Here is a 26849-nt window from a genome sequence, read left to right on the forward strand (position 1 = left end):
TGTAACAGTTTTCTGGGGGCTCGTCCGGGATACAGCCATGACCTTAGAGTGGTCCTGGAGTAGGACAAGAGCAGGGTGACATGTCCAGCCTTGCATTTGGCTGCCTGAACTTGGACTATGTCAGGATTGTTGACGGGCTTGCTGGCTGTACCCGAGGCTGCGGAAGAGACTACAACCAGGAGTTTAAGGATCCTCCGAGAGAGAGCGAAGGTTCTGATGTGTGGATGGGTGTCAGGAGTGGGGTTTACGGTTAAAAAGGGGGGTGTGGAATAACCTAAGGACCCCTGGGAGTAGGGGAGATGGGAAGTACTTTCCTTTCAGCCGCCCTTACTCGCTTAGGCTCCTGCTCCTCCCAGGGAGAGAGGTCCAAGGGGTGGGTCTGGCCTAATCCCCGAGTTAGAAGCCCAAGGGACTCACAGGGAACTTTTCCCAAACTAGGAGTCCAAGGGGTTTGTAGGGGAGGGCAGAAATTCCACCTGTAGGGCTGTTACCCAGGGGCAGACTTAGGGCAAGTTCACTGTCTGGGGAACTAGGACTCCAGAGTAGCGGAGAAAGACACTTACCTGGGGATTGCCGAAGCAAAAGGGGTCCCCGGATAGGTGAGTGCCCCTCCTTTTGACAGGGGGAGGGGACCTACCCTGGAGGAAAGCTAGGAGCCCCCCTGTCGCCCTGAAAACTCAGCTTCTGAGCTTGCTGACATGGTTTTCTAAGGACTTTCCCAGGACAGTAACTGTAAACATAGATATGTGTACATTCCTTCTGTTATACGTCCTGTGATGGGCATCTCTCATGGCCAGTGCAGTGAGAAAGTGTTATCCTGACCATCCAATCCCTGGCTGTGGTCAGGAGCCTATAAATCCTGGGAGGAAAAATAAACGCTCTCTTTCTTTCACCACACCTCGAGCTGTGTCTGTGTGATCTATTCATCTTCAGCGGCAACACCCCCCGAGTTAGAAATCCAAGGGGTTCATTAAGGGGGGTTTAGTCCTACCCTGAACTAGGAACCCAAGGGATTTGTAGGGGAGGCACAAACCCCACAGCAAGGTGACTCCGAAGGCCCAAATTAGAAACTCAAAGGGGGTTCATAGGGGGAGACTCAATTCCCCGTGCTAGGAACCCAGAAAGGTGTTTATAGGAAGGGGCCTCCAGCTGTGGGAGGATCTTCCCCGTCACTAGGATTGGGGAGAACAGGTTAGAACATGTCAATATAGGGAAAATATTTATTTTGACTTGTTATCAATTAGAGGTGTATTTTGATTAATAGACTGCTAATTGTTTAAGGGCAGTTGAATTGTCATTTAGAAATTGTCTTTTGGACTGCCATATATATTGAGTTTTGCTTATTATTACCCAAGGATTGAGTTTGCTTTGTTTTAATCGGTCATAAGACAAGTGCCTTTTAACAGAGGATTTGGTTATTGAGTATTTTTAAAGGATTGCTTATTGTTATTACCGAAGGTCTGTTGTTCTTGTTATATTTTGGCTTCGAAGTCACAGGTGACTGAGGAGTGAGGTTCTGGGGTGAGGGCTAGCCAAGAGTCCCCAGAGCACTCCTGAGGGGAGGGGTGGAGGAGGAGTCCACCATTTTAGGAGTTTTTCTGTGCCAAGGTAGCAACCATTTTGTAAGAGCCTGAATCCTCTCGGAGAAGTCCCTTTTATTGCTAGATTCTGTTAGAACTTGATTTTGTCATTACTTTTTTATATCTACAAATAGAGTATTTGTAATCTTAGGGACTACAATCTGTTTCTTCTACATTATTTGCATTTCTTTAAGTCACTGTCTTATTTTGTATATTTAGAGTTTTCATGTTAGGAATTCTTTCTGATATTTGAGGGTTTAAATTAGGGCCCACCATTTTGCTTTATAAGTACTGCCATCTTTATTTGGCCGGAACTTTTCTTTAGTCATTTCTGTTTTCCTACGCTATTCCACCATTTTATTTTATATTTTTTCCCACATACCCTTTTTGTCATTCTCATTTTTCCCCTGCCATTCCTTATTATCATGCACCTTTGTTAGCATTGTTTCAGTTTTCTCACACTTTCTTACCCTTAGTTTGCTAATTTATTTACAACGTTGTTTTGTTTTTCCCACATTCCTTTCTGGCTATCTTTCTGATTTTATAGATTTTAACTCTTTTTCTGTTAAAACTAAATTTCCCTTTGAATTGTGACCTGAGTTTTTGGGCCATGGGCCAGTGTGTTAGCAAACAGGTAGGCAAGTCAAGGAAAGGGAAAACTCTGTTAAAAGATATTCCTCCAAATAGCCCTTTGGGGGAAATGTTAGATAGGTGGGATAGGGACACCATGCTAAATGGTCTGGATAAGATAAAAATGATTGAATATTGTCTGGAGATCTGGCTGCAAGAGAGTATCGCAGAAGGCCCAGTATATTGGCCATGGTATGGGTCCAAGGAGGAATGGATGTGTCTGGCATTAAATAAGCACATTAATGTAAAAAGAAATCAAAGTGAAGGAGATAAATTATGCTGCATGCTGGTTAGAAAACATAAGAAGGGAAAAAGAGGTTAAGTTGTTTAAGGTGTCACAAGGACAGGATAATTGTAGAGAAAGATCTAAGGAGAAATGGGATCCTGTGGATCATCTTCATCCACCACCACCTCCAGCTATTCCTATAGTACCCCCTCCTCCCCCACCATTAGCACCTCAACACCAACTTGCACCTTTGCCCACCTATCCTGATCCATCTCAAACTATACCTAAGCCCCAGTACTTACCTGTACCCCCCATATTAGAAACAAACTCTAATTCTTCCCCTACACCTATAACGTCACATCCTTCTTCCCCTTCTTTGGAGTCTACAGCATCCCTGACACAACCCATGCTTTTACAAAAATATCCTCTTCAACTGCAACCCCCCTCTACACCACTACCCATTGGGTCTATCCCTCCTGTTTCCTCCATGGAGGGTATTTTATCTCCAAATCCGTTAAATTCCTCCTCCTTGGAACCCACCCCAGAACTTCAGTTTTCCTTGGTCACCCCCACACCATCTTCAGCCACTTTGGTAGCTGTATCTGGTTCCTCCAAAATACATCCCATCTCTCAAAGTATATTAGCCCCGAATATTGCTCAGAGTGGTCCCTCTTATTTTTCACCAATATCCCAAACCCCAAGTGGTACTCTGGAAGTACAGAGTGGAAAAGAGACCAAATTAACAGAGCTGGGGTCATCATCAAATCCATCAAGGGGGAGAAAAAGTTGTGGTTGCAAAACCCCAGATGCAGGAGGCCAAGGAAAGCAGGATGGGAATTTGGAAGGTCATGACTACAATACAAGATTCCAGGCCAGAAAGAACCAGATGGAGAGAGAGAGAGTTGAGAGGTTGTTGCTGCTGAGGGAGGTACCCATGGGAGGGGCTCGGGGAGGAATAGGTTTTGTGAATGTCCCACTCACAGCTTCCGAGGTGCGAAATTTTAAGAAGGAAATAAAAAGTTTATTGGAGGATCCAATTGGCATCTCCAACCAGTTAGATCAATTCCAGGGCCCAAGTATTTACACATGGGTGGAATTAAATTCCATTTTGGGAATACTTTTCTCTGCTGAAGAAAAGCAATTGATATGAGCAGCTGGCATGTGGATCTGGGAGTGGGAGAACCGAGGTGGTCCAAGGGGTGAAGAGAAAATGCCCCATAATCAACCTGATTGGGACCTGAATGAAGAAGAGGGGAGGAAAGTGATGAGGGACTATAGGTCACTAATCATTAAGGGAAAAAAGGAAGCTGTTCCCAGAACTACCAATGCAAAACTAGCATTTGAGAGTCAGCAGGAAAAAGACGAAACCCTGAGTGCCTGACTGGAAAGGCTGAAAAGAAATTTTCAGTTATATTCTAGTATGAACACAGAGAGCCCAGAAGGGCAGGTATTAGTAAAAGTGCAATTTGTCACCAGAGCTTGGATAGATATAAGGAGAAAATTGAAGAAGTTAGATGACTGGCAGGAGAAAGGTTTGAATGAATTATTGAGGGAGGCACAGAAGGTATATATGAGGAGAGAAGAAGGCGAAAACAAAAGCAAAGATTATGGTGGCCGTTGCAAAGGAGAGTATGGGAATGGGAAAAGAGGAAGGGACTGAGGAGCCAGAAAAGGAGAGGAAAAGAGGACCAGTGGGAGGTGACAGGGGACATCAAAGAAGAGGAACGAAGGAGAAAGAAGAGGTCAGGAAAGAAGGAAGGTCACCATGGATGAACATAACCTGCTGTTATTGTAATGAAAAAGGACACACACAGAGCGGTTTTGTAGGAAGCGGAGGATGGATAAGGGAATAGCGAAAGAACAGGATGCTTTGGAGAAAATACTGAGGGGTGATGATTAGGGGTGTCAGGGGTTCTATGCTCTGAGGGAAGAACTGGAACACCAAAAAGAGCCCCTGGTAAACCTGAAAATAGGCCCTCAGAGCAAAGGGTATATATTTTTAGTAGACACTAGGGCAGATAGGTTAAGTGTAACAGAAATTCCCGAAGGCTATGGAATAAGCAATTGTAAATGTACTGTTAAGGGTGCTGAAAGCAATCCATTCAAAACCTCTATAATAGAAAGAGTCCAGGTGAGAGGAAATTTTTGGGAAGGTTGTGTTGATCTTTTATATATGCCTGGTTTGGGAATTAATTTATTAGGCTGAGACTTGCAAGAGCAATTTGGAATAGGTGTAATACCTGACGGAGGACGCATGGTGGTTAAAGTGATGGTGTTAAGGGAAGAAGATGAGAAAGGAGTAAATCTGATAGTATGGGCAGGAAAAGACAACCATGGATTGTTAAATATACCTCCTTTGGAGGTCAAAATGAAACCTGATACACTGCCAATAAGGGTCATACAATATTGAAAGTCAGCAAGGTTTAACACCAGTAGTCAAAGAATTGATAAAAGAGGAAATTTTGGAACCATGCATGTTCCCACACAACACCCCAATATTGGCAGTCAAAAAGCCAGACGGCACATAAAGACTGGTTCAGGACTTAAGGGAAGTGAATAAACAAACAGTCACTCAGTAGCCCATGGTGGCGGATCCATACACTTTGTTAAATAAGATCCCATCTGAACATGGGTGGTTCAGTGTAATAGACCTAAAAGATGCCTTTTGGTCCTGCCCTTTAGCAGAGAACAGTCAAGAGTGGCTTGCCTTTGAGTGGTGGAATGAGGAAACAGAAAGAAAACAACAGTTACAATGGACAAGGCTGCCCCAGGGATTTGCAGAGTCACCAAATTTGTCTGGGCAAATCTTAGAGAAACTGATGGGAGGGTTTACCCCGGAAGGAAACACGCAAGTCTTGCAATATGTAGACAACCTGTTGATTTCAGGAAACCACCATCAAATTATTGAACTTTTTGGCTAAGGAGGGTTTAAAGGTATCCAAAAAGAAATTACAGTTTGTAGAATTAGAAGTGAAGTATTTAGGACATTTAATTGTGAAGGGATATAAAAAACCTGATTCAAATTGAATATGGGGAATAATATCACTACCAGCCCCGAAAACTAAAACAGATATAAGACAATTATTAGGATTGATTGGGTATTGTAAATTATGGATAGAGGACCATACAAAGTTGGTAAAATTTTTGTATGACAAATTAGCAGGGGGAGAGCCGGTAACGTGGAATGCAGAGGATGAAAACAGACTAAAGAAGTTAAAAGAAAAATTAGTAACTGCCTCAGTACTCAGCTTACCTGACCTGAATCGATTATTTGAATTATTTCTGAATGTAGAAGAAGGAATTGCTTATGGAGTTTTGGTTCAAGAATGGTGTGGGGTCAGAAAGCCAGTGGTATATGTTTCAAAGTTCTTGGATCCAGTGGTAAGAGGTTGGCCTATTTGCTTGCAAGCAGTAGCGGCTGCTGTAGCCCTAGTGGAAGACAGCTACAAACTGACAATTATAAACAAAATTAAAGTATATACCCTGCATGATTTCAAATCAATACTAAGTAAAAAGGCCAGTCACTGGATTTTGGACAACTGCCTGTTAAAGTATGAATTAATTTTGAATAATAGCAAAAATTTGGAGTTAGCCACCACGAGAGTCCAAAACCTCTCACAGTTTTTGTATGGGGAACCTAAAGGTGAACTGGAACACTGGTGCTTAGAAACTATTGAAATTCAAACAAAGATTAGAGAAGACCTTTATGAATGCCCCCTACCAGAAGGTGAAATCGTCTTCATCGATGGTTCATTGAGAGTACTGAACGGAAAAAGGTTGTCAGGATATTTGGTGATAAATGGACTGAGTATGACTAATAGAAAAAGGAAAACTACCCTCTGCTTGGTCAACACAATGCTGTGAACTGTATGCTTTGCTAAAGGGACTGAAAGTGCTCAACAAAAAGACTGGAACAATCTATACAGAGTCCAAGAATGCCTATGGAGTAGTGCATACATGCGGGAAAATTTGGGCTGAGAGAGGATTTATAAACTCCTCTAAAAGGAGTCTAAAAGGAAAGACTTTAATCCATGAGGAAATGATAAAGGCAGTGTTGGGAGCTCTAGAAGGCCCTTCAGAAATAGTGGTCATGCACGTAAAAGGACACCAAAGAGGAAATTCAAGGGAAGAGGAAATGAGCTGGCAGACAGGATAGCCAAGGAGGCAGCCATGGAGGATGCTGAAAAAGTTCTCCATATGGCAGAAACAAAGGAAGGGAGTAGTGAAGATGAGAATCAGTGTGATGGGGAGAACTTAGGAGTTCCAGTGTTCACGGTAAAAGAGCAGGAAGAACTACAGAAGCACCTAGCTATCAAAAATGAGAGAGGGGAATGGAAGCTGCCAGATGGGAGGCAAGTGTTAAATAAGATTCTAGCAAGAAAGGTATTAGAGAATTTACATGCCTCAACCCATTGGGGAACTCAGGCCTTATGTGATCATTTGTTAAGGACATATGTTTGTATTGGTGCCTTTGAAATTGCAAAGATCGTAACTCGGGACTGTATAATCTGCCAAAAAAAGTAAATAAGAAAGTAATGAGAAAGTTACCACAAGGAGGAAAGGAGTTGGCCAGGAGACCCTTCCAGAGTGTACAAATAGACTTCACTGAATTATCCCAGGTACAAAGGTTCAAATATCTACTGGTAATAGTAGATAATTTGACTCACTGGGTGGAGGCATACCCTACCACAAAAGCAACAGCTGAGATCGTAAGTAAAATCTTGCTGGAACAGATCGTACCAAGATATGGAATTATTAATACCATAGATTCAGTTCGGGGTGCATATTTTACAGCAAAAATATTACATCAAACAATCGATGCATTACAGATAATATGGAAACTCCATACTCCATGGAGGCCGCAAAGCTCGGGCAGGGTGGAAAGAGTGAATCAAGCGTTAAAGGTCACTCTCACAAAATTAACTGAAGAAACAAGAATGAATTGGTTGAAATGCCTCCCAATGGCACTGATGCGGATAAGAACTAAACCTAGAGCAGATATGGAAATCTCCCCATATGAAATGATGTTCGGATTGCCCTTTTTAACTATTCCAAATAATATAGGAACATATGGAGAAGGCAAACACCATGTAAAGAAATATGTGCAAATTATAGCTAATGTGTTGGAAGAGTTAAGACAAAAGGGACATCTTCCCCAGACAACACCAATAGACTTTAAGATTCATAAATTTCGGCCTGGGGAGTGGGTATTAATTAGAACATGGAAAGAACAGCCGTTGACTCCAAAGTGGGAGGGCCCTTTCCAGGTCCTTCTGACAACTGAAACAGCAATTAATACCCAAGAGAAAGAATGGACTCATATTTCAAGAGTAATAGGGCCTTTTTCTGCCCCAGTTGAGTTTCTTACCCCAGGTGACTGACCTGAAAGGGACAGATAAAAAGACGAAACTTATAACAATAGTATTGAGAAAAAGTTATTTAAAGGTTGTGAGCTCTAATGAAAGCTAAATACTCAGTTAAAGTTTGTGAGTTGTAATGGACATTCAATACTTAGTAAAACTGTGTATCTTGGTAAAAACTGAACTTCTGGTGTTTCTTTTGCAGATTCTGAGTTCAAGAAGTAGAGCATTCTCCCAGGTATTTAGCAAATTCAACCCCAAAAAGAGAAACAGGAGAAGAAACCAGTTGGCACAGAGGGAAGCTAGAACTCCTGCAACCAGGTAGATGGTAAGAACGCCAATCCAGGGCGAGGAGAAAGGGAGGCAAGACTGGGTAGGGAAACACGGCCTGAACAAGAGACAGGAGTTCTCTGAACAAGAATGACAGAGTGCCCTATACTGAACTCCCATGGATTCTAGCCCTCCTAATGATGAACACCTCAATGGGAGAGGCTGCCCCTTGCGATAGGTGCTACTACCCATTATATGCAGGGGATACTCGATCAGCCATCCTCAGAGTGCATACAAACCAGAGCCCCTCCTGTGTCAACACTTCACAGTCAATAATTTGTACAGAGGATGGGAAAACTTATTGGCAACTTGAAAATGTAGGAAATTTTAAACAGAAAATACTGAGAGAATGCCCTATGAAAGAAAAATGGATATGTTCAGAGAAAAATCTGGCAAACCTGGGGGGGGAATCAAGAAATTTATGAGCCTCATCTAATTAAAGAGGAAGAAATACAAGGGGTGGTTAAGAGGTCTCCTGAAATCAAATTGGTAGGAGGTAAAAATTCATTTCTGGATTTAGTTGAGAAAACTAGTTGAGAATTTAATGTAACAAAATGTTGGATTTGTGGTGGTATGAGGATGGCAGAAATATGGTCGTGGGAAGGAATACCTTCAAACCTGCAGGAGATTTTAAAGCTATTAGAAAAAGAAGAGCCAGGACCAGATAATAGACCATAAGAAGAAACCTGGAGTTTGAGATCCAAGGTGACTGGAGGAGAATGCTTGTGGCGAAGAGATCCAAGGTATACAGTATATGTGGGAGAGCTTCACTCTCCCACATATAAAAGATATTTGGTAACAAATTATACCAACCAATGGTGGATTCCAAAGGCACCACACTTACATTGGGCCAAGAAGTGAAAAACAGGTTGTGGGCTGGTAAAAAGGGAAAAATTATATGAATGTATTACTAAAGAAGAAAACCCTTTTCTAGATGAGCCACGAATCTCCAAGTTTTGGAATAAAAATGGTATAACTTCAGTAAAAACAGACAAATACTGGAAAGCCCCAAAAAGTCTCTTCTGGTTATGTGGTAAGTCAGCTTATGTAAAGCTTCCTAAAGACTGGGCAGGGAGATGCACCCTGGGGATCATTAAACCTTCCTTTTTCTTGCTCCCCAGAATAGAAAAGCAGTGATTAGGGATCCCACTTTATGATGAGTTAAGAAGGAAAAGGAGAGAGATTTTAATTGGGGGTATGCAAAAGTGGGGAGAAGATGAGTGGCCTCCTGAGAGGATAATAGCTACATATGGCCCTGCTACATGGGCTGAGGATGTGTCATGGGGATGCAGAACCCCTCTATATATGCTAAATCGCATCATCCGTCTACAAGCATTAGTAGAAATTTTTTCAAACCAATCATCTTTGGCCATCGATTTACTCATCAAATGAGAGTGATGATATATCAGAACAGGTTTAGCACTGGATTATCTATTAGCCAAAGCGGGTGGCGTGTGTGGGAAATCTAATTCTTCTGAGTGTTGAATTGAAATAGATGATCAGAGCGAAGTTATTACAAACATCACTACTAATACAAGAAAATTAGCCCATGTACCAGCTGAAAAGTGGACAGACACCCTTGATCAAAATGAAGTGGTGGGACAATTTGTTCAATGGGGAGGGGTGGAAGAAATGGTTGGTAATTGCTGGAGGTGCACTAATAAGTATTGTTTTTCTTCCCTGTCTTAATTCCTTGCATGAATCGAACTGTAACTGTGGGGATTTGTGAGCCCTCTATTGAGAAGAGTGCTAAATCCCCCTGGAGGGAGGCCACTATGATTAAATAGTTGGGGCCTCTCCTATGATGTCTCCCTGTTGATGATACATGTACCCCAGTTCTGCCCTTTCCCCTGGCCTGTTGGCCAGCCCCTTTTCCCTCCCCTTGGGTGGTCTCTTCTCTGCCTCCTTTCCTCGGGCCTTCCCCTATCTCTAGAACCTTCTCTCGTCCTTGGATACCCATTGGTCCGAGTTCTCTAATCCCTCCCCTACCTTGAACTGATTTGCTCTAACACCCTGGACCCTCCTCTGTACCACCCCCTGGCCCTAACCTCATTGGTCCCAGTTGCTCTCCGCCCCCTGTACAAAACATGTTGCACAGCCCTGTTCTGGGCCCTTTGTTCCTGGACCCTTCGTGAGTCAGAAGAAATAAACTCTCCTCATGGAACCCATAAAAAGGCCCCTTTCGACTCCTTGCCATTGACTCCAACTACATCTATCTGGCTGCGTGAGTGTCTGTGTGGGTGTGTGGCTCTGTCTGAAGCTGCTTTCCCGGAGACACTTCTGGGAAGGTTGCGGCACCCTACCATCGACCCCGCGCCGCGTCATGTAATGAATGCTGTCCAAACCTCCCTTGAACAGAGCTTACAAAAGAATCTAACTGAGGAAAGAATTGAGAACCTCTGGGTGATGAAAATTGAAAGTCCAGAAGAAGACCAAAGCTCAGAAGCGGCAAAAGAAATATATGAAAAATACCAGAAGCTGTGAAAATTTTATCAGGATTATGAAGAGACTGTGTAATAGACTGTTGATGTGGGCTAAAAGCCTGATCAAAGTTTTAGAGGGGGGAATTGTTATAAGTGATCTTTTTGTTGAACTTGGCAGGTTAATTAAAGTTGTTAATTGATGTTATGAATTACAAAGTTAAAAGGGACAGAAGTTAACTATGTTTAATTATGGTGTAAAGTTGTTAAGATGATGGTTACTAGGATTGTTAAGGACTTTGGAATATTCGGGGTTGAGACTGGATTAGGGTCGGGTGGACAGAATGGGGGATTGGTAAGAAATATAATGGGGGGCTTATGGGGGCCTGGAATAGAGCATTTGAGTACATGAAGGAATTAAGGTGTTGTCAGCACCATGAGTAATAATTGGAAGAAGAGTCCACCAATCATTCAATGCGCTGGAAAAATGATTGGATCAGGATGAATGCTGCTATAAACCAATCAGAGCCCGAGAAAGTGACCAATCCTGGAGAGGATCCAAAACAGACCAATCCAGGACTAAGGGAGGGTATAAATCAGGGTGCTGAGTGTTATCAGGGGCTTTTTCTGTTGGAGAACCTGTTTGTATACTTTGTTGCTATCCCGGTTTGTAGCGTGGGGCACGCAGGATTAGCCTGTGTCCTCTCTCGGCCGCAGCTCAGTCTTAATAAAGGAGCGTGACTTGAATTTACATCAAAAAGTCTCCAGCCTCTTTTATAACATCTTGGATGAGTGACTCCCGCTCCACGTGCTTTCTGCCCTCCTGGATGAGTGACTCCCGCTCCATGTGCTATCCTCCATGCTGGGGTTCTTTTGGCAGGCAGTCTCTGTGCTGCATTACGGGTTGCGGAGCCTAAAGATGATTCCTGTAGCTGGGGCTTGGGGGGCCCCGGGCATTCGGTGGATGCACCTTGTGGTAGCTGCTTGGGCGGTCACTGCATGGGCGAACTCACCCACAATGCAGTCACAGCTGCACCGGTGGAGGAGCTCCAGTGAATAACGGCCGCAGCCCCCTCGCTTTTTCACTCGCCGCTCCGCCTCGCTCTGTGTCCTTGGCAGGAGTTTCAGCAGAAAACGGGGCCTAGCGACATTTCTATTGCCATTCATTTGTTATGCTGGACTTCCTCAGAAAGTCTGAAACTATTTCCCAAAGCTTTATAATGTTCAATCTGTGGTTCCAAGACCATGCTAGCAAGGCTAGCAATGTGCTAGCAAGGCTAACAAGGCCTGCTGTATATACTTTACTCCCAACTTAGGTAAAAGGAGAATCCATACCTTGACAATGAGTTTTTCTTCTGGTGAAAGATACCCTCACATTTCTTTGGTGTCTTTTTCTATTTCGAAAGCATATTTATCAAGGGGAATCTGGATTATTGGTTAGCTATTCATGCCGGTTTTGGTCAGCTCTTCACACTGTCTTTGGAGGCTCTTCTAGCTCGCCATATTTTTATACATCCTGTTGGGCTGTTATGTCTCCCCTGGCTCACCTGGCTGGCTGGCTGTGTCCTCACATCAGGGTCATCAGGTGATATGTGCGGTCATGGGTTGGAGACGGAAATCATAACGTGACTACTCTCTTGATCATCAGACAAACAATGTGTTTTGTTGTTCGTAACCTCCTTAGATAGTCGGTTCAAAACTCCCAGATCTAGACAATTCATTGGTCAAAGTTTTAGCACCGCCCAGCTCCCTGACCAGTGCTGTGTCTGTTTTCTGGATTGAACATCACTGGCTGAGGTCCCTGCTTGGGTCTGAATCCAACCCATCCCTGCCCATTCCAGGGACTTGTTTTATTTTTAAGCTGGTTGAATTTGGGGGTCTGATATGGCCAAATTTATTTGGCAGTTTTGAGCTAGCTGCCTCAGGGACACCAGCCCAGGCCTGAGGCCATCCCCCCTTGCTGCACTGGGTCCTCTCCTCTGCACCCAGCTGTGGCACTGGGTCCCCCCCACTCACACCAAGAGCTGCACTGGGACATTCCCCACTCAGCCCAGGAAATGACACCATGGCCAGGGTCACCTCCACTCCCAGTCTAGCTCCAGGAGCCACACAAATCCCCTCCCAGCCCAGGTGTCCCCAGTCCTTGGCACTCAGCCCTTGCAGCACACACACACACGGCCCAGCTCTGGCTCCTGTCACTGGCTCTGGGTCAGCTTGGCCAGGGCAGGGCTTGGCAGAGTTTGGGCCCCTTCCCCTTTTGTCCTGCTCGTTCCCAGCTGAGCAGCTCCAGAGCACAGACCCTCACTGGGATCAACCTTCTCAGCCCTCCCTGTGTGTGACAGGCCAGCCCTGGTTCCCAGCACTGCGTCGCTTGGCACCTGCCACTGACATTGGTGTCCCTGGGTGTTGTGGTTTGTAGCTTCCTGCCCTCTCTGCTGTCCCTGCAGACAGTGAAGCTGCTCCTGGAGCAGAGGCCCTGAATGGAGCAGAGCCTCTGTTGCCACACCCCGTCTCCCAGACCCTCACCCAGTGTTTGCCAGGCAGCAGGGTCAGCACAAAACAAACAGGCATGAACTTAAGGAAGAGGTGTCATTTATTATAATGCAAAATTGCCAAGTATCACAAAAGGATGGCAATCTCAACAAGGCACATCATCATTACTACAAAAGATTGCATACAGAGATGACACACATTACATCTCCAGTTACCCCAAGACTTTACCATCCTCCAGCTCCACACATCAGCTGGGGGAAGCCCCTGTCACAGTGAAGGAACGGAGAGCCCCTCTCGGTAACTGGGAATTACTGTGGGGTGTCCACCTGCAGGCAATGAGGCTTCCAACTGCACTGTGAGAGGGTCTTGTTCTTATATTGTTCAATAACCAAGCTGACATCACTTCTAGTGCAGGAACATCTTTCTTTCTCCTCTTGGGTTCCTCCCAAAGCCTGGCCTGGACTAAAGCAGGAACCAAGGGAGTTCCTACACCCCCAAACAAGGACAGATGTCAGATTACATGGATCTTGTCCCATTTGTAAATATGGAGAGATAAATGCACGTTTCACTAATGAGCACATTTATAGATCATATTGTTAATGATGCTTTGATAATGAGCAGATACATTTATCATATGGCTAATAATGCTTCTCTACTGAGTGCATACACATCACTTTTGGTGGAAAGGTTCACCCACTGGGCAACTCTGGCTCAGGGCCTAAAGTTCAGGCCTCAGGCAGGGCCCGTTGTTCAGGCCTTAGGAATTCACCCAGTGCCACCCCCTGTCCCCTGCCTTTCTCCAGTCACCCCCAGCTGTGGCTGCCCTGAACACAAAGGGGACACAGAGCAGGGAGGTCCAAATCAACTCCTTTATTAGCAGAGCCTGCAGGGCATGAGGCTGAAGCAGCCCTTCAGCCAGCTCTCCAGCAGGGCTTGGCCCTCGCATTGCCAGTGGGGCTGCAGCACCTGCACAGCAAAAGCCTCCACGCCTGCCTGGGCCAGAGCCAGCTGGTGCCACCTTCTCCAGAGCACGGCTCCAGTGCCACCAGCCTGCCTGGACAGCACCAGCACTGCCCCCAGGGCTGCTGTGGAAGCTGCTGGCAGGCAGGATTCTCCACATGGGGCATTCCCAAGGCTTTTGTTCAGCAGTGAGGCCAAAGGCAGGAGCAGCTCCTTGCAGGCCTGAGGGCTGGAGGGAAGGGCAGCAGCCCCAGGCACCTGAGCAGGAGCAGCTGCCCTGGACAGAGACACAGCACCTCTGAAAGTGAAAGCACTGCCTGAGCCCCAGGGCCATCGTGTCCCTGCTTTCCTGAGCCCGGAGGCACAACAGCTCCTGCTGGGAGAAGGGCCTCAGTTGATCCAGGAGGCTGCAGTGAGGGAGGGAAGGATGACGCCCAAAAGCCAAGCAGCCCAGCTTGCAGCCAGTGTGGAGCTGCCCTCAGGTCCTGCAGCCCTTTCTCTGAGCAGGACACCACCTTGCTGCAGGAAAACTGCCTTGGGGGCACTGTCTCTTCCCGTCTCACAGCACCTGATCCAAGGGGTGCTCTGAGTGCTGCCTCTGCCCTTGCCCTGGCCCTGGGGCTCAGGCTTGGCCACGAGGCCGATCGCCACAAGGAGGGGCTTTGGTTTGGCTCTAGGACAAAGCAGAGGGAAATGTTTATGGCAAGAAGGCAAGAGGATTCTGGCTTTCTCATCAAGCAAGGGAGTTCCTGAGTGACAGCCACAGTAACACTCCTTATTTCACCAAACTTGGGAGCAGTTGGATACCATTCTCTTCATTGGGCTTGAGAACATCATCATTGTAACTGAATTTGTGGAGAGCCTGCTACAAAGTTCTCCTAAACTGCAAAGCCTCTGTGGTTCTTCCTTTCCATGGACGGGGCCTAACGCCTGTCCAGCTCGTCCAATGCTTCCTGCTTGGTAATTCTCTGCCATGCCTCAGGGATTTCTCCTTTGCCCTGAAATTTCCCATTGTACAAAGCTTCCAGCTGTGTCCTGAAATGAGACAAACACCATTTCCAGTACGCCTGCATGGATGAATCAGGAAGAATGTTCCAATTGGAAAAAGGAGGTCCAGCATCACGGTATGTCTTGCAGGGGATCCATTCATTGTCACCAACTCTGAATAAGACATCACTTACAACAAGGCTGGAACAAATATCAATGACCAGCTCGTCTGTCTTATAATACTGACCACCCACCAAAGCTTCTGGGCGATGGAAGACCAGCTGATGGTCTCCATCATGTCCATGCATGGTGTTTGTGCAGACAGCCCCACAAAATGGACACTGCTCCCAGCACCCCGAAAACTGCTCCACCAGGATGGTGTGAGGCTGTGTTGCAAATGAGCTCATATCAGCACCAGCAAATTCTTTCCTGAGCCTGTCCCTCAGGTCATCCAGAGCTTCTGCCATGGCACTGCTCAGGAACTCAGTATCTTTGACCTCTTGGTGCTCGATGCCCTTCAGGTCACTTCTGGGCAAGTTGATCACCTCTGTCAGTTCCCTGCAAAATTCATCCAGCCAAAGAGAGACTTTGTCCTCTCTGTCTTTTCTGTCTTTGACAATTTGGGTTGATAAAGAAACAGCTGACAGGATGTTTCGATAGAGAAGATTAAGGGAGCAATCTAAAAAGTTCTCCAGACTCCCACTCTTACCTAAACAGTAATTCTTAACTTGTATCTCAATGTATTTCTGAAAAAATTCTTTTGGGAAATTAAGGTATTGTACGAAATACTCAAAATTTTCTTGTTCTGCCAGGTATCTCAGAATGCAAATTTCCAGATTGGCTCTGTTGCCCCTGAAATCTGGGAATTTGCCCTGCATGTCCTCAGCAATGGCTTTAGACGTCCTCTCATAAACCGCCCGGCGAAGGGCCGCTTCAATCTTGTCACAAAGGAAAACAGCAAAAGTTGTGATTGATGTGGCTCCTTGGCAGGAAATCTGGAAACATTGGAAGAACTCTTCTCTCTTGCTGCTCAGGTACACAACTGGGTCATTTGCCTTTTGGAATGCTTTGTGCATGGCTTTAAATCTTTCCGCTGCCATTTTGCACAGATACAGAGACAAAGCTATGCTGTACTCTCTGTTAAAAGTACATTTGGTATGGCTGGGGACGGAGTCCACACCTTTCTCTACTTCATTGAGTATTTCATGGATAAAATTTCGACTGTAATCCCGTTTCTCCTGTTCCTTCTTATAAATGTTTACCTTCACACACGCTATGATGTTGTCTGTGATGTGCTGCAACGTGATCACATCAGCATCAGAAATCTTCTTAGTGAAGAAACAAAAATATTTTCTTTTCATGACATGTTTCTCTAAGTTGAAAGAAAATCCACTGCTTTTGGGAAATGATGTGATCCGTGCATGGAAACCTGGCTCCTTAAAGTGCTCTAGAAGGACTTCTTCGATGTCTGAATCAATATTCACCTGTTCCTGAGGACGAGCAGCACTGGAGACTTCAGCAATCCACTTGTTCCAGACAAGAGTGAAGTTGTCCCTCAGTTCTCTCTCACTCAGCCTCTTCCCTTTCAGAGTCACAGCCAGCTCCCTACTCCTTCTCAGGAGCTCATCTTCATATTCCAACTTCCTTGCATCCAGTTTCCTCTGCTCCTTCTGTAGCTCTATAAGACTCTCACATTTCTTCTTCGTTTCATTGAGAAGAGTCTCTTTTAGTTCTTTCAGCTTCAGCTCTGTGCCTGATTTCCACTGGACCAATGTCTCATAGTCTTTGTCTTCACTGAAATACTTCTCCACTTCTTTCTCAATGCCATCACTTGTCTCTTGCACCAGCTCTTCAAGGTGTTTTCTGGTGACATTCTGCAAGTCCCCATTCCGAATTCGGTTGTCCAGTCTCATCTGTATGTCTAAGATGTGACTCCTCAGCTTCCAGGTCCACCGACTAAAGGCACTTTCCAGTTTCCTGTACACAGCAATCTCCAGGGAATTCTTGAAGCTGAAAACAAAGTTTTCATTCAGCAAAGCATTCCAGAGGTCACCAATACGATCTTTCAGGTTCGAGAGCCTCAAAATGCTGCGCTGCGACTGCTTCTTGGAAGCCTGGAGGATTTTGCTCTTTAGTTGCTGGACGTTCTGGCTGTAGGTGGGGTTGGGTGGTGCCATTGGGGGGTTTCCTTCCCACAGGTGAGCAAAGTAGTGAATGTGGGTGTTCACATCAAAGCCAATGACATCGCTGAAGGAGGAGATGTCACAGAATTCCTGCTGAGCAGCTATCTTGGTCATTTCATCCAGCTTTTCTTGCAAACGCCTTCGGCCTTCCATGTTCTGCTCCTTGGCAGTTGCTTCTCCCACATTTTGGTGGACAAAGAGGCAGCTGGGGGAAAGATTGACTTTCTTCATCCTCAGGAAAGCCTGCACAGCAATCTGGAGAACATCTTGCATTTCTGATGGGTTCTCTCCAAACACGTTGATCACAGTCATGTTGCCAACACCAATGACAAAGGTGGCCAGCTCATTGTCATGGTTCAGGGACTGTTTATTGGCTGTCTCGGTAGCACGGAGGCCCTCGGTGTCAACCACCAGCACAAAATCAAAGCCCAAGTCTTGCTGCAGCTCCTCGCCCACTGGGATGAGCTGCATGAAGGCTCCGCGGGTGCATCTCCCCGCGCTGACACTGAACTGCAGACCAAACATGGCATTCAGCAGGGTGGACTTGCCTGTGCTCTGGATGCCCAGCACGGAAAGCACAAACACTCGTTTGTCCCCCAGCCTCCCCATTAAGCTGTCAAAGATGGCTCCCACCCAGCGCAAGGGCAGGTAAGAAGCGTCCCCATCCATCAGCTCCACAGGATAACCCAAAACCATCAGTTCTGCTGCAATTTCCGGCAGTTTGGCATAAAGCTCATCCTTGGAGTTCATTAATTGCAGAGCTTCATAAATCTGCCCTACCTCTCTCAGAAGGTGCTCCAGGCCAATGGATGAATTGTTGATTTCATCAGAGATGGAATCCAGCTGATGCACTAACTCAGCATTCACACTGCTTTTTTCCTGGTTTTTCTTTCCTGTCGAGATTTCAGTCCATAACTCGTGATAGTCTCTTCTCAGTTTTTCAAGGCAACTATAGGACATCTCATCCATGAAGACCTTCATCCACTGCAGGAAATATTTCTTGGTATCTGCTGGCTGGCCCTTGAGAAAGCCAAGGAATGACTTCATCAGTGGGTTGAGGGGGAAAGCTTGCTCAAGTTGCTTTCTTCTTAGTGCTTTCTTCTCATTTTCAATTTGGCTGCGATGATGCTCAATGCTCTTGTTCCCCTTCTCCTGCAAGCGAGTGAGTTCTTTGTCCTTTTTGCACCACTGGTACCACAGTTTTCCTTGAAGCGGCAGCAGCTGGGATTTGATCTCCGACAGCTTCTCTTTCTTCAGAAGCTCCACCAGCTCCTTTGCCTTTGCTTTGGCTGCCACACACCCGGGTTGATCTGCATCCACTATGAATCCGTGCTGGCGAGCTTTGTCCGCACAGGCGTCCAGGCTGAAACATGGATTAGACCCTGCCAGGAGATTCCCAATTGTTTTGCTCAGCTGCACCACCAGTTCTGCTTCGTTTCTGTTCCTGATCCCAATTTTTATTTTTGTACTTGATCGTCCAGGTGCAACCTTCTCTTTTTCCGTGAGAAGACAAACCAAAGGCCTTTGTGACTGCCACAGGTCCTGCAGAAGCTTTTTCTCTCTGCTGTCCATGTGCTCTGAATCAGACACCAGAGCCACGTTGACAGCAGATATCTCCTGCAGGAATTTCAGCTGTGCTTTGTGCTTCCTGGCGTCTCCATGCAGGTTGCAGAAAGCCACACAGCGCTCAAAGGTGTCATCGGAGCTTCCACGGGGGCAGTACCAGGCAATCTCCACCACCCCTTCCATCAGCAAACGCTCCCTGGTGCTGCCTCTGCAGTGGCGGTGGAAAAAAATGTCGTGTTTGCGTTTGCTCAGCAGAGCGTTCAGGAGCTGAGACTTGGAAGAGGAGGCCGAGCTGCCAATGCGGATGAAGGACACGATGGGTGTCTGTGTCTGAAAGATGAGTTTGTTGTTGTAACTCTTTGTTTGGGCCTGCTCTCCTGACTTCTCAACCTCTTTCCAGCTCCTCTGGATTTGGCTGAGGGCGTAGAGCGGGAACTCGATGCGTGAAGTGCACGGGTTGGGCACCAGCAGAGGCAGCGCCAGTTGGCAGAAGGCCAGCTTGGTTGCAAGGGTCTGTCTCAGGAAGTCATCAGCACAGTGGAAAATGGCCATCTGCAGGTCCATGGGGTGCACATGGCTGTCCCTGCTCACACATTCAGGGGCTGCTTCCTCCAAATCATCAAGAAAGTTATCAAAGGAATCTGACAGTTCATCCTCTTGCTTTGTAGTTACTGGTACAGGTACAAGGCCAGGGATGCTCTCATCCGAGCAAGTCAGGTACCTCACCTGGTAATCCACGGTTAACAGCTTTTGCAGGAAGTAACCTGGCAGCTCCGTGTCCTGGCTGGGCTGGCTGTCCTGCAGACATGTCCTGCAGATGGTGTGGAAATCTCCCATCCCCATTCTTCTTGGATACTGACTTTCCAGTCCCAGGCGCTTGAGCAGCTGGAGGAACTCCTCCTTTGGAATGGCTTCATTTGCTTTGGATTGGCTGCTGTCTGAGGTGGTTTGAGAGTGGCTAGGGTGTTCAGATGTTGGAAAAGTGCCTTTCAGGTCTCTGATTATGTTCTGCATCTTTTCTTCATCCCTATTGTCATCCAAGCACCCACTGATCAAGGAATGCAAGTCCTGTTCCAGCCTCTCCCAGTCTTCACCTCCACTGTGCTTTTGGAGCAGATTCTTTGTCCGTGTGGACCACAAACCTTTCATGTGATCTTCCATGAAAATTAAACGCTCCTTCTTCTGCTCAGGGGACAGCCCTTGACTTTCTGGTGTCACAGTCAGACCCTTCAGCAGAAGAGAGGCCTCAGCTCTGTCAGCATCCTGCTCCCTCAGGTTCACGTACTCCTTGTGCGCCGCTTCCATTTCCTTGGCCATGTACTCAATTTCTGGGTGTCCAAGGAGGTGCTGAAAAGTGCTGCTTTCCACCTGGTACCCTGTGCTGCTCACAATCAAGAGCACCAACAGTTCCATGTCCTTCTGAGCCTTTTCCTGGAGACACTGGAGTAAGGAATAAATGGCGAGGCTGCTGGTCTGGGTCGCTTCTCGCTTTGCTTCATGAATGGCGGAAGCAGAGCTTCCTGGCGCGTAGGAGACAGCATGGATGTGCTCCTTCATTTGCTGCAGTGTTTTGATGAGGTCTTCAAGCTCAGTGACTTTGGGAGATTTGGGAAGTGGGTTCTCCGTCTGGAAGATCCAATGCATAATGAAGGAAGCCTCAGGGAAGTCCTTGACAGAGTAGATATGTGGAGTCAGGAGGCTTTTCAATATTACCTTGATAAATCTGGTGTTTTCTGGAGGTGACTCCTGGCAACTCCGCACGGTGTTCACCAGGAAGTCCTGCAGGGCTTTGTCTGACAGGCACACGTTGATCCACACACTGGGGTTCCTGGTTTTTGCACTCAGATCATCTTTTAGCTCCATCAGCATGAGAAGCTTCCTTTCATCCGCCGGCATCTTCCAGGCCTTCAGAGTCCTCATGAAATCTCTGGCCTCTTGCACTGCACTGCCCAGTTCCTCTCCAAAAATGCTGCCAACTCTCAGATTTGTCAGTGCTTTGTACGCAGCCCTGAGGGCTGTGCTCATCTGACCCACAGACTTAAAATCCCTGCTGTGATTGTACAGGATGACGTCCCACACTGGGATCAGCTCAAACCCACGGTCGATAACGCACCACGTTGTGTTATCAGACACGAGCCCCGTTCTCCACTGAGGAAGAGAAGCTGTGTCTGGTGGGCCCCCTGTGTTGACCACGTAGAGCTGAATCGCTGTATGGGAACCCTCTCCGGCTCTTCCCAGGACAGAAGCCTTTGAGCTGGATTTAGAAACATCCAGGGCCCCCGCAGCACTTGCCAGGAAGGCACCCCAGCTGGCCCTGACAAAGCCGTTCAGAGCTTCAGACGTTTGTCGCTTCATCTCTTCCCTCTGCTCCTCTCGGAATCCCTCAGTAGACGCCTTCCACCAGAATATCCCCCCAAAGTGGAGGGGACCCTGGTTTACGTGGGACCCAAACCTGCTGAAGAACCTCTCACACATATTTAGCAGGGGGGCCTTGTCTTCCTGAGTGAAACTCAAAAGCTGCTCCATGTCTTGCAGCGCCTGCAGAGCCGCATTTGAGAGGCAAATCTGATGCCTTTGGAAGTAGCAGGAGGCCAGAGGGAGGTACTGGTACCTGGTGCTGCAAAAGTAACTCTGCTCAGAGCGGGACTGGTGGGTGTCCTGTGACTGCGAGGAGCTGCTGCCATCTACACCCCCACCCAGATTAATTCCCCAGAACTTGAATTTGGCAGAAACACTTATGCTGAACCCCAGCTGCTCCATGGACTTGGTGAAAGAGGATTCTGCTGCAGAGGAGGAGAAGTCCTTCCTCCCAAGCAGCGATCCTTGCTCTGGACCGGCAAGCTGGAATCCCTCAGGAACCCTGAGGAGCTGATCTCGCTTTGCCAGCTCATCTCCAGGTCTGCTGGTTCTGTAGATGCCCTGCAGGGCCAATCCCCCTGACGCCCGCCTCAGCACCTCTGTATCAGGGATGTTCTCTCTCCTGCCTGCTGACAACTCCTGCTGCTCCAGCTGCTTCTGGATGTTCTCCAGCATATCCGCCAAGGGTTCCTTTGGTGCTGGCCAGAACTCTTGGGGAATCTCCATGGCTTGCCACAGAGTCTCTGCTTTCTCCCTCACAGCATCCTGGCTGTGGCTGCGGCTGTTGAGCATTTCTGTCAGATCATTCAGGGCTTGTTTGGCCAATTCTTGTTTCTCCTTTCTCTTCTCCCAGTGCTCCTTCTGCACATCTTTACTGGTTGTTTTGTCATCTCTTATTTTCAAGAGTTTCTGGAGTGCCTTCTTCTCCCAGGGGTGCCTTACCTCACACTCCAGCTTGAGGTAGTCTTCGTATTCCAGATGTTGCAGGGCTTCTCTGCACTCAATTCCCAGGATCTGCGACATTTTGGGCAGCCAGTATCCAGCATCCAACCCTTCATCTTGAAATGCCTTTGCCAGGAGCTGTGCCTTTGTATCCCCCTCCTGTGTGCCCTCTGGCAAAGCCATGGCTGTGGAGGAAGAAAAGAGACTTTCCCTAAGGTGCAGGCAGAGGCCCCAGCCTCTGGCAGAGGCTCTGCAGCAGCTGCAGCCCTGGGGATTGTTCCCACCCGGCTGCTGGAGCCAGGCCTGGGATGGCACAAGAGCCAGGGTCCCCTTCCCAGCACACTGGATGTGCCTGTGGCTTTCCTGTGTGCAGGATCAACCGTGAAGCTCAGTCTTTATCCCAGAGAGGACACAGACAGAGACACAAACACAGAGATACACAGACACACACAGAAATAGACACACACAGAAACAGACACACAGGCATAAAGATACAAACACAGACACACACACACACTCACAAGCACACAGAGAGACACACAGAGACGAAAACACAAACACAGACACAGAAACAGACACACAGACAGGCAGACACACAGAGACACTCTCAGACACAGACACAGGCACACACACAGACTCTCACACACAGAGGTACACCCGGATTCACAGCCACACAACCTGCCCTGGACAAGCTGCTGCCTTCACCATTGCCCACATCGTCCAGGCAGAACCTCTCATGACACAAGACCAAGGAGCACTCCTGGCTCCCTCGAGCACTGGCACAGCCCCCCTGCCCATCCAACACCCCTGCCTGCATCCTGCACCCTCTGACCAGTCCCACGCCTGCCCTGCTCGCTGTCTGGCCCAGCCTGCTGCTCCCAGCACTCGGAGGCAGCGCTCACACGCTCCCCCCAGGGCTCCCCACACTCCCCAGACACATCCCCCCACGCCCGGCACAGCCACACGGGCTCTGAGCTGTGCTCCTGCTCCAGCTGCCAGCGCAGCCCCTCCTCGACCCACTCACGCCTCTTCCCAGGAGCTGCTTCCCTGCACACTCGGGACCCACCCCAGATCAGGGGGAAAATCCACCTTGTCCCTGCCCACAGCTGTGCCTGGGGTATTCTGGTGGCCCTTCAAGGGGGACTGGAGATTTTGGGAGCCAGCTCAGACAGGTGCCCTCCACGATCTCTTGCTCGTTACCACAGAGGGTCTCGTCAGCCCAGCGCCCATGGGTGGTCATCTCACCCACGGCCACCACAGGGCCACTGAACTTAAAATCTCTGGTGACAGGAGGAAAAGTGTCAGCAAACCTTCAACCCTGGCCTTGAGGGGAGCAGGCTTCAGGCTGCTCAGGGGTGAATTACAGAGGGCCCCTGGGAATTGGCTCTGGAAGGTGCTGGGGTCCTGTCTTGGGGATGGTTCTTACCCAGAGCCAGTTCAGTTTTGGTTTGTGTCTGGAGCTGTCACTGTTCCCCCCCGACTCAGGAATATGACGAAGGCTGAAGGGTGGCCCAGGGCTCTGGGTGGGGCTGGGGCCAGGGCCTGCTCTTCCTTCCAGCAGGGGTGATCAACACAGGGGCCATGTGGCACAGTGGGTCTGTCATGAGCTCCTGTTCCCCTATGGTTTTTTCCTTCTTCTCCCCTCTTGCTGTTTTCTTGCTTCAGCACCATGACCAGGGCTTGCCAGCTTGCTTCTCTGCTCCTCTGCTGCTTGGGAGCCCAGAGCCGCTGCGAGCTGTGCTGAGAGCTGGGAGCACCCCCAGCCCCAGCAGGCCCGGCCTGAGGCCCGGCCATCGCTGGTGAGGCGCGCAAAGGAGCGATCCCCCGGCCAGCCCCCGCTGCTCCGGCTGTTCTGCCGCCCTTGGATTCGCCGGCCCGGGCCTGCAGCGGCACTGAGAGCGGCTGCTCCCCGCGGGCTGTGCAGGGGAAGCCAACTCTCCTCTCCGCGGCGCCCCAGCCGCCATTGGCAGCGGAGAGGCGGCCGAGCCCGCGCCACAGCGCCCCCTGCAGCCGCGGGGGAATCATCGCACCCGCCCGGCCCGGCCGGGAGCCAGCAGCGCCCCTCAACATTCACCCATGGGGGAGCTCAAGGACGGCCAGGTAATCTGAGCTTTCTGGATTTCAGTAAAGCTTTCGATCCTGCTTCTCCCAGGACCCTGGTGTGTCCCTCCCAACTCAGGCCATTCCATCATTCCATGAGTCTCACCCTAACTGACCTGGCCCTTTCACAAGATATCTGCCTTTCAGGCTTTGCGGTTTTTGACACCGTCACACAACCCTGAAAACTCTCCCAGTCTCAGTTCACTTGGATACTGGAGAGATTTATTCACTGCAAAAAATTCTTCTCACCATTCACCTTCTGTCCCACCAAGGCCACAACTCCCTTACCAGCACAGGTTTTGATCTCAGGGGCTTGGACTCAGGGATAGATCCAAGGGCCCCTGCAGCCTTCCAGAGCCTTCAGGGGCAGCTTTCCCTGGGGAGTTCCTGCCGATTTGGGCAATCTGTGCAAGGCCTGTGGGCTCTGATTCCCCTCACCCACCTCTCAGCAGATGCTCCCCTTGCTCCCAGCCTTGGCTTCCCAGCAGACACCGGCAGCCGAGGGCCCCAGCTCAGGGGATGCAGCACAGCACAGCGGCAGGCCTGGGGCACACGGTGGGGTGTGGAAAAGGTGATAGGAACCCCTGGAGAACTCAGGAGGAATCAGGAAGGAAAGGCCTGAAATCCTAGAGGAGAAGAGCAGACAGTCAGGAGAAGGCAAGCCATGAGCACAGAGGATTCATTCCAGGGAGCACTGGAGGCCAACCCTTCTCCTCCACTGGACACTGCCCAGGCAGCAAAGACTCCTCAGGGCTCTTCTGGGGAAGTGAGCAGAGCAGGCTTTCACCTGGGACCTACATCCATGCTCCCCCAGCAGAAGGAAGCTGGAGCAAAGCCCCTGAAGCTCAACAAGGCCAAGTGCAGGTGCTGCCCCTGGCTGCAGGCAATTCCAGGCACAGACACGAGCTGGGAAGAGAATGGATTGAGAGCAGCCCTGAGGAGAAGGACTGGTGGGCGCTGCTGGGTGAGAGGCTGTCCAGGGAACATCTGTGCTCTCAGGCAGCACACAAGCTGTGGAGGGGGCAGAGCCAGGGGAACAGCACTGACAGTGGGGCAGCACGGGCCCCGTCCCACCACTGCCCACATCATGCACCTGCTGCTGGGGGGAAACTCAGGACCCCGGAGAGGGGGGAGAAGCAGCGCTGGGCTTGGGTCCCACCAAGCACTGAGCCCCCAGCAGCAGCTCGTGCACTCCCACCAGCAGGATGGGGACACGATAGGGAAGGCAGAAGCAGGAAAAGCCTCTGGCTCGAGATAAGGGCAGTTCAGCAGCAGAGGAAAGCTTGGCCTGCAGGCAAAGCACAGGAGAAACTTTTGACACCAATTGTTTGCTTTGGGCACATGTCCAGCTGCTCCCTGGGCAGCAGAGCCTCAGTGCAGGACAGTTGCTCAGGATGGGAGCTGATGCCTCAGGGTCACTGCTGGAGCTCGTCCACTCGGGCCACTTATCCCAGCCCTGTCCCTCCCAAATTCTCTCCCACCAGAGCGCTGCCAGCGCTGGTTCAGTCTCAGGAGCCAGAGGCTGCCCTGGACAACAATAACTCCAGCCCTGAAGCCGCCCCCAGGCACCCTTGGCAGTCCCTGCACGGTTTCCCATTGCTGCAGGAATAGGAAAAAGGCCCATGCGACTGTGTCCGTGCCCACAGAGAGGCACTGAGCACATTCCGGACATAACTCGGGATCGAGCTCCTCCTTGGAAGCAAAGGAGGGAAGCAGCAAGGCTGGCAGCAGGAGCGGCCATGGGAATGCGTGCAGGCGTTTCACAGCACAGCCCCCGAGAGTGTTTTCCCCAGCCGTGTCCCAGGGATAGAAAGGGGCTCTGGGAACAGCGCTCCCTTGGTGGGGCTGGCCCAGAGCCCAGAGCGCTCTGCGCGGTGACGCTCAGACTGGAAGAGAGGAGAATGCCACCCGCCCTGCATGGGGAGCAAAAGGAAGAACTGAGCCCCTGCGCTTGGGGACAGGGCAGGAGGAGCCGTGCCTGCCGCTCATCCCCACGGAGCTGCCGAGCGGCCGAAGGAGCGGCTCGGGGCCAGCACTGCCCCCGGCATCAGTGCCACGGCTCCTGCCATCCGGGGGGCGCAGCCATCCGGCCCCACCTCTGAGCCCGGCCCCCTCCCAGCTCAGCCCCGCAGCGCACACGGCTCCCCCGAGCCCCCCAAAGCGGCTGCAGCAGCGGCGGCTTCCTCCAGCCCCCGGAGGAGCGGACACCGCCCGCCCGCTGCCCTCCCAGCGCTCTTCCCCTGCCCTGCCATCTCCCCGGCCGTGCCAAAACACCGCAACAGGAGCCACGAGAGCAACAAGATCCCGCTCCCCGCTGCTCCCGGCCGCACAGCTCCTCCCCAGGGCCCTACCTTCTCTCCTTCTCCCTCCGAGCCCCGCAGCTCCCGGGATGCGAGAAGCCGATCCCAGCCCCTCTTTAAGCAGCCCCGGCTCTCCGGTGGGTGCGGCTTCCTCTTCTAGAGGCAGTGGGGCAATTCCAGGAAATCAGGCTTCTTACAGAAGTCGAGTGTGAAAACGAAACCACTCTTTTGGAGTTTAATCATTTGAGTTCGAGCCCGATTTCCTCACCAGCCGTGGTTTGAGCTGCTTCTCAGAGAACTCTCAGCTCTTTGCACAGACCTTTTAACTGCTGTGCTGGTACCTGGAGGGCAGGTGAGGCTCTCAGCCATTCCTGGAGCTGGTGCTCCATCAGGAAAAGGAGCAGGGGGAGCACA

General features: G+C 49.3%; 1 protein-coding gene across 1 annotated transcript; it reads right to left on the reverse strand.

The window, feature by feature from the left end:
* Positions 1 to 13894: 13894 nt before the first annotated feature.
* LOC131577011 (interferon-induced very large GTPase 1-like) lies at positions 13895 to 26602 on the reverse strand. Its single transcript, XM_058834295.1, has 3 exons — positions 26487 to 26602; positions 24578 to 24761; positions 13895 to 22220 (listed from the first exon to the last, which is right to left on the reverse strand). Exon 3 carries the CDS (start codon positions 22216 to 22218, stop codon positions 14923 to 14925), a length of 7296 nt encoding a protein of 2431 aa, XP_058690278.1. The 5' UTR covers positions 22219 to 22220; positions 24578 to 24761; positions 26487 to 26602; the 3' UTR covers positions 13895 to 14922.
* Between the last annotated feature and the right edge of the window lie 247 nt (positions 26603 to 26849).

This window comes from Poecile atricapillus, chromosome 3 (assembly GCF_030490865.1).
Source record: "Poecile atricapillus isolate bPoeAtr1 chromosome 3, bPoeAtr1.hap1, whole genome shotgun sequence".
Lineage (NCBI taxonomy): Eukaryota > Metazoa > Chordata > Aves > Passeriformes > Paridae > Poecile > Poecile atricapillus.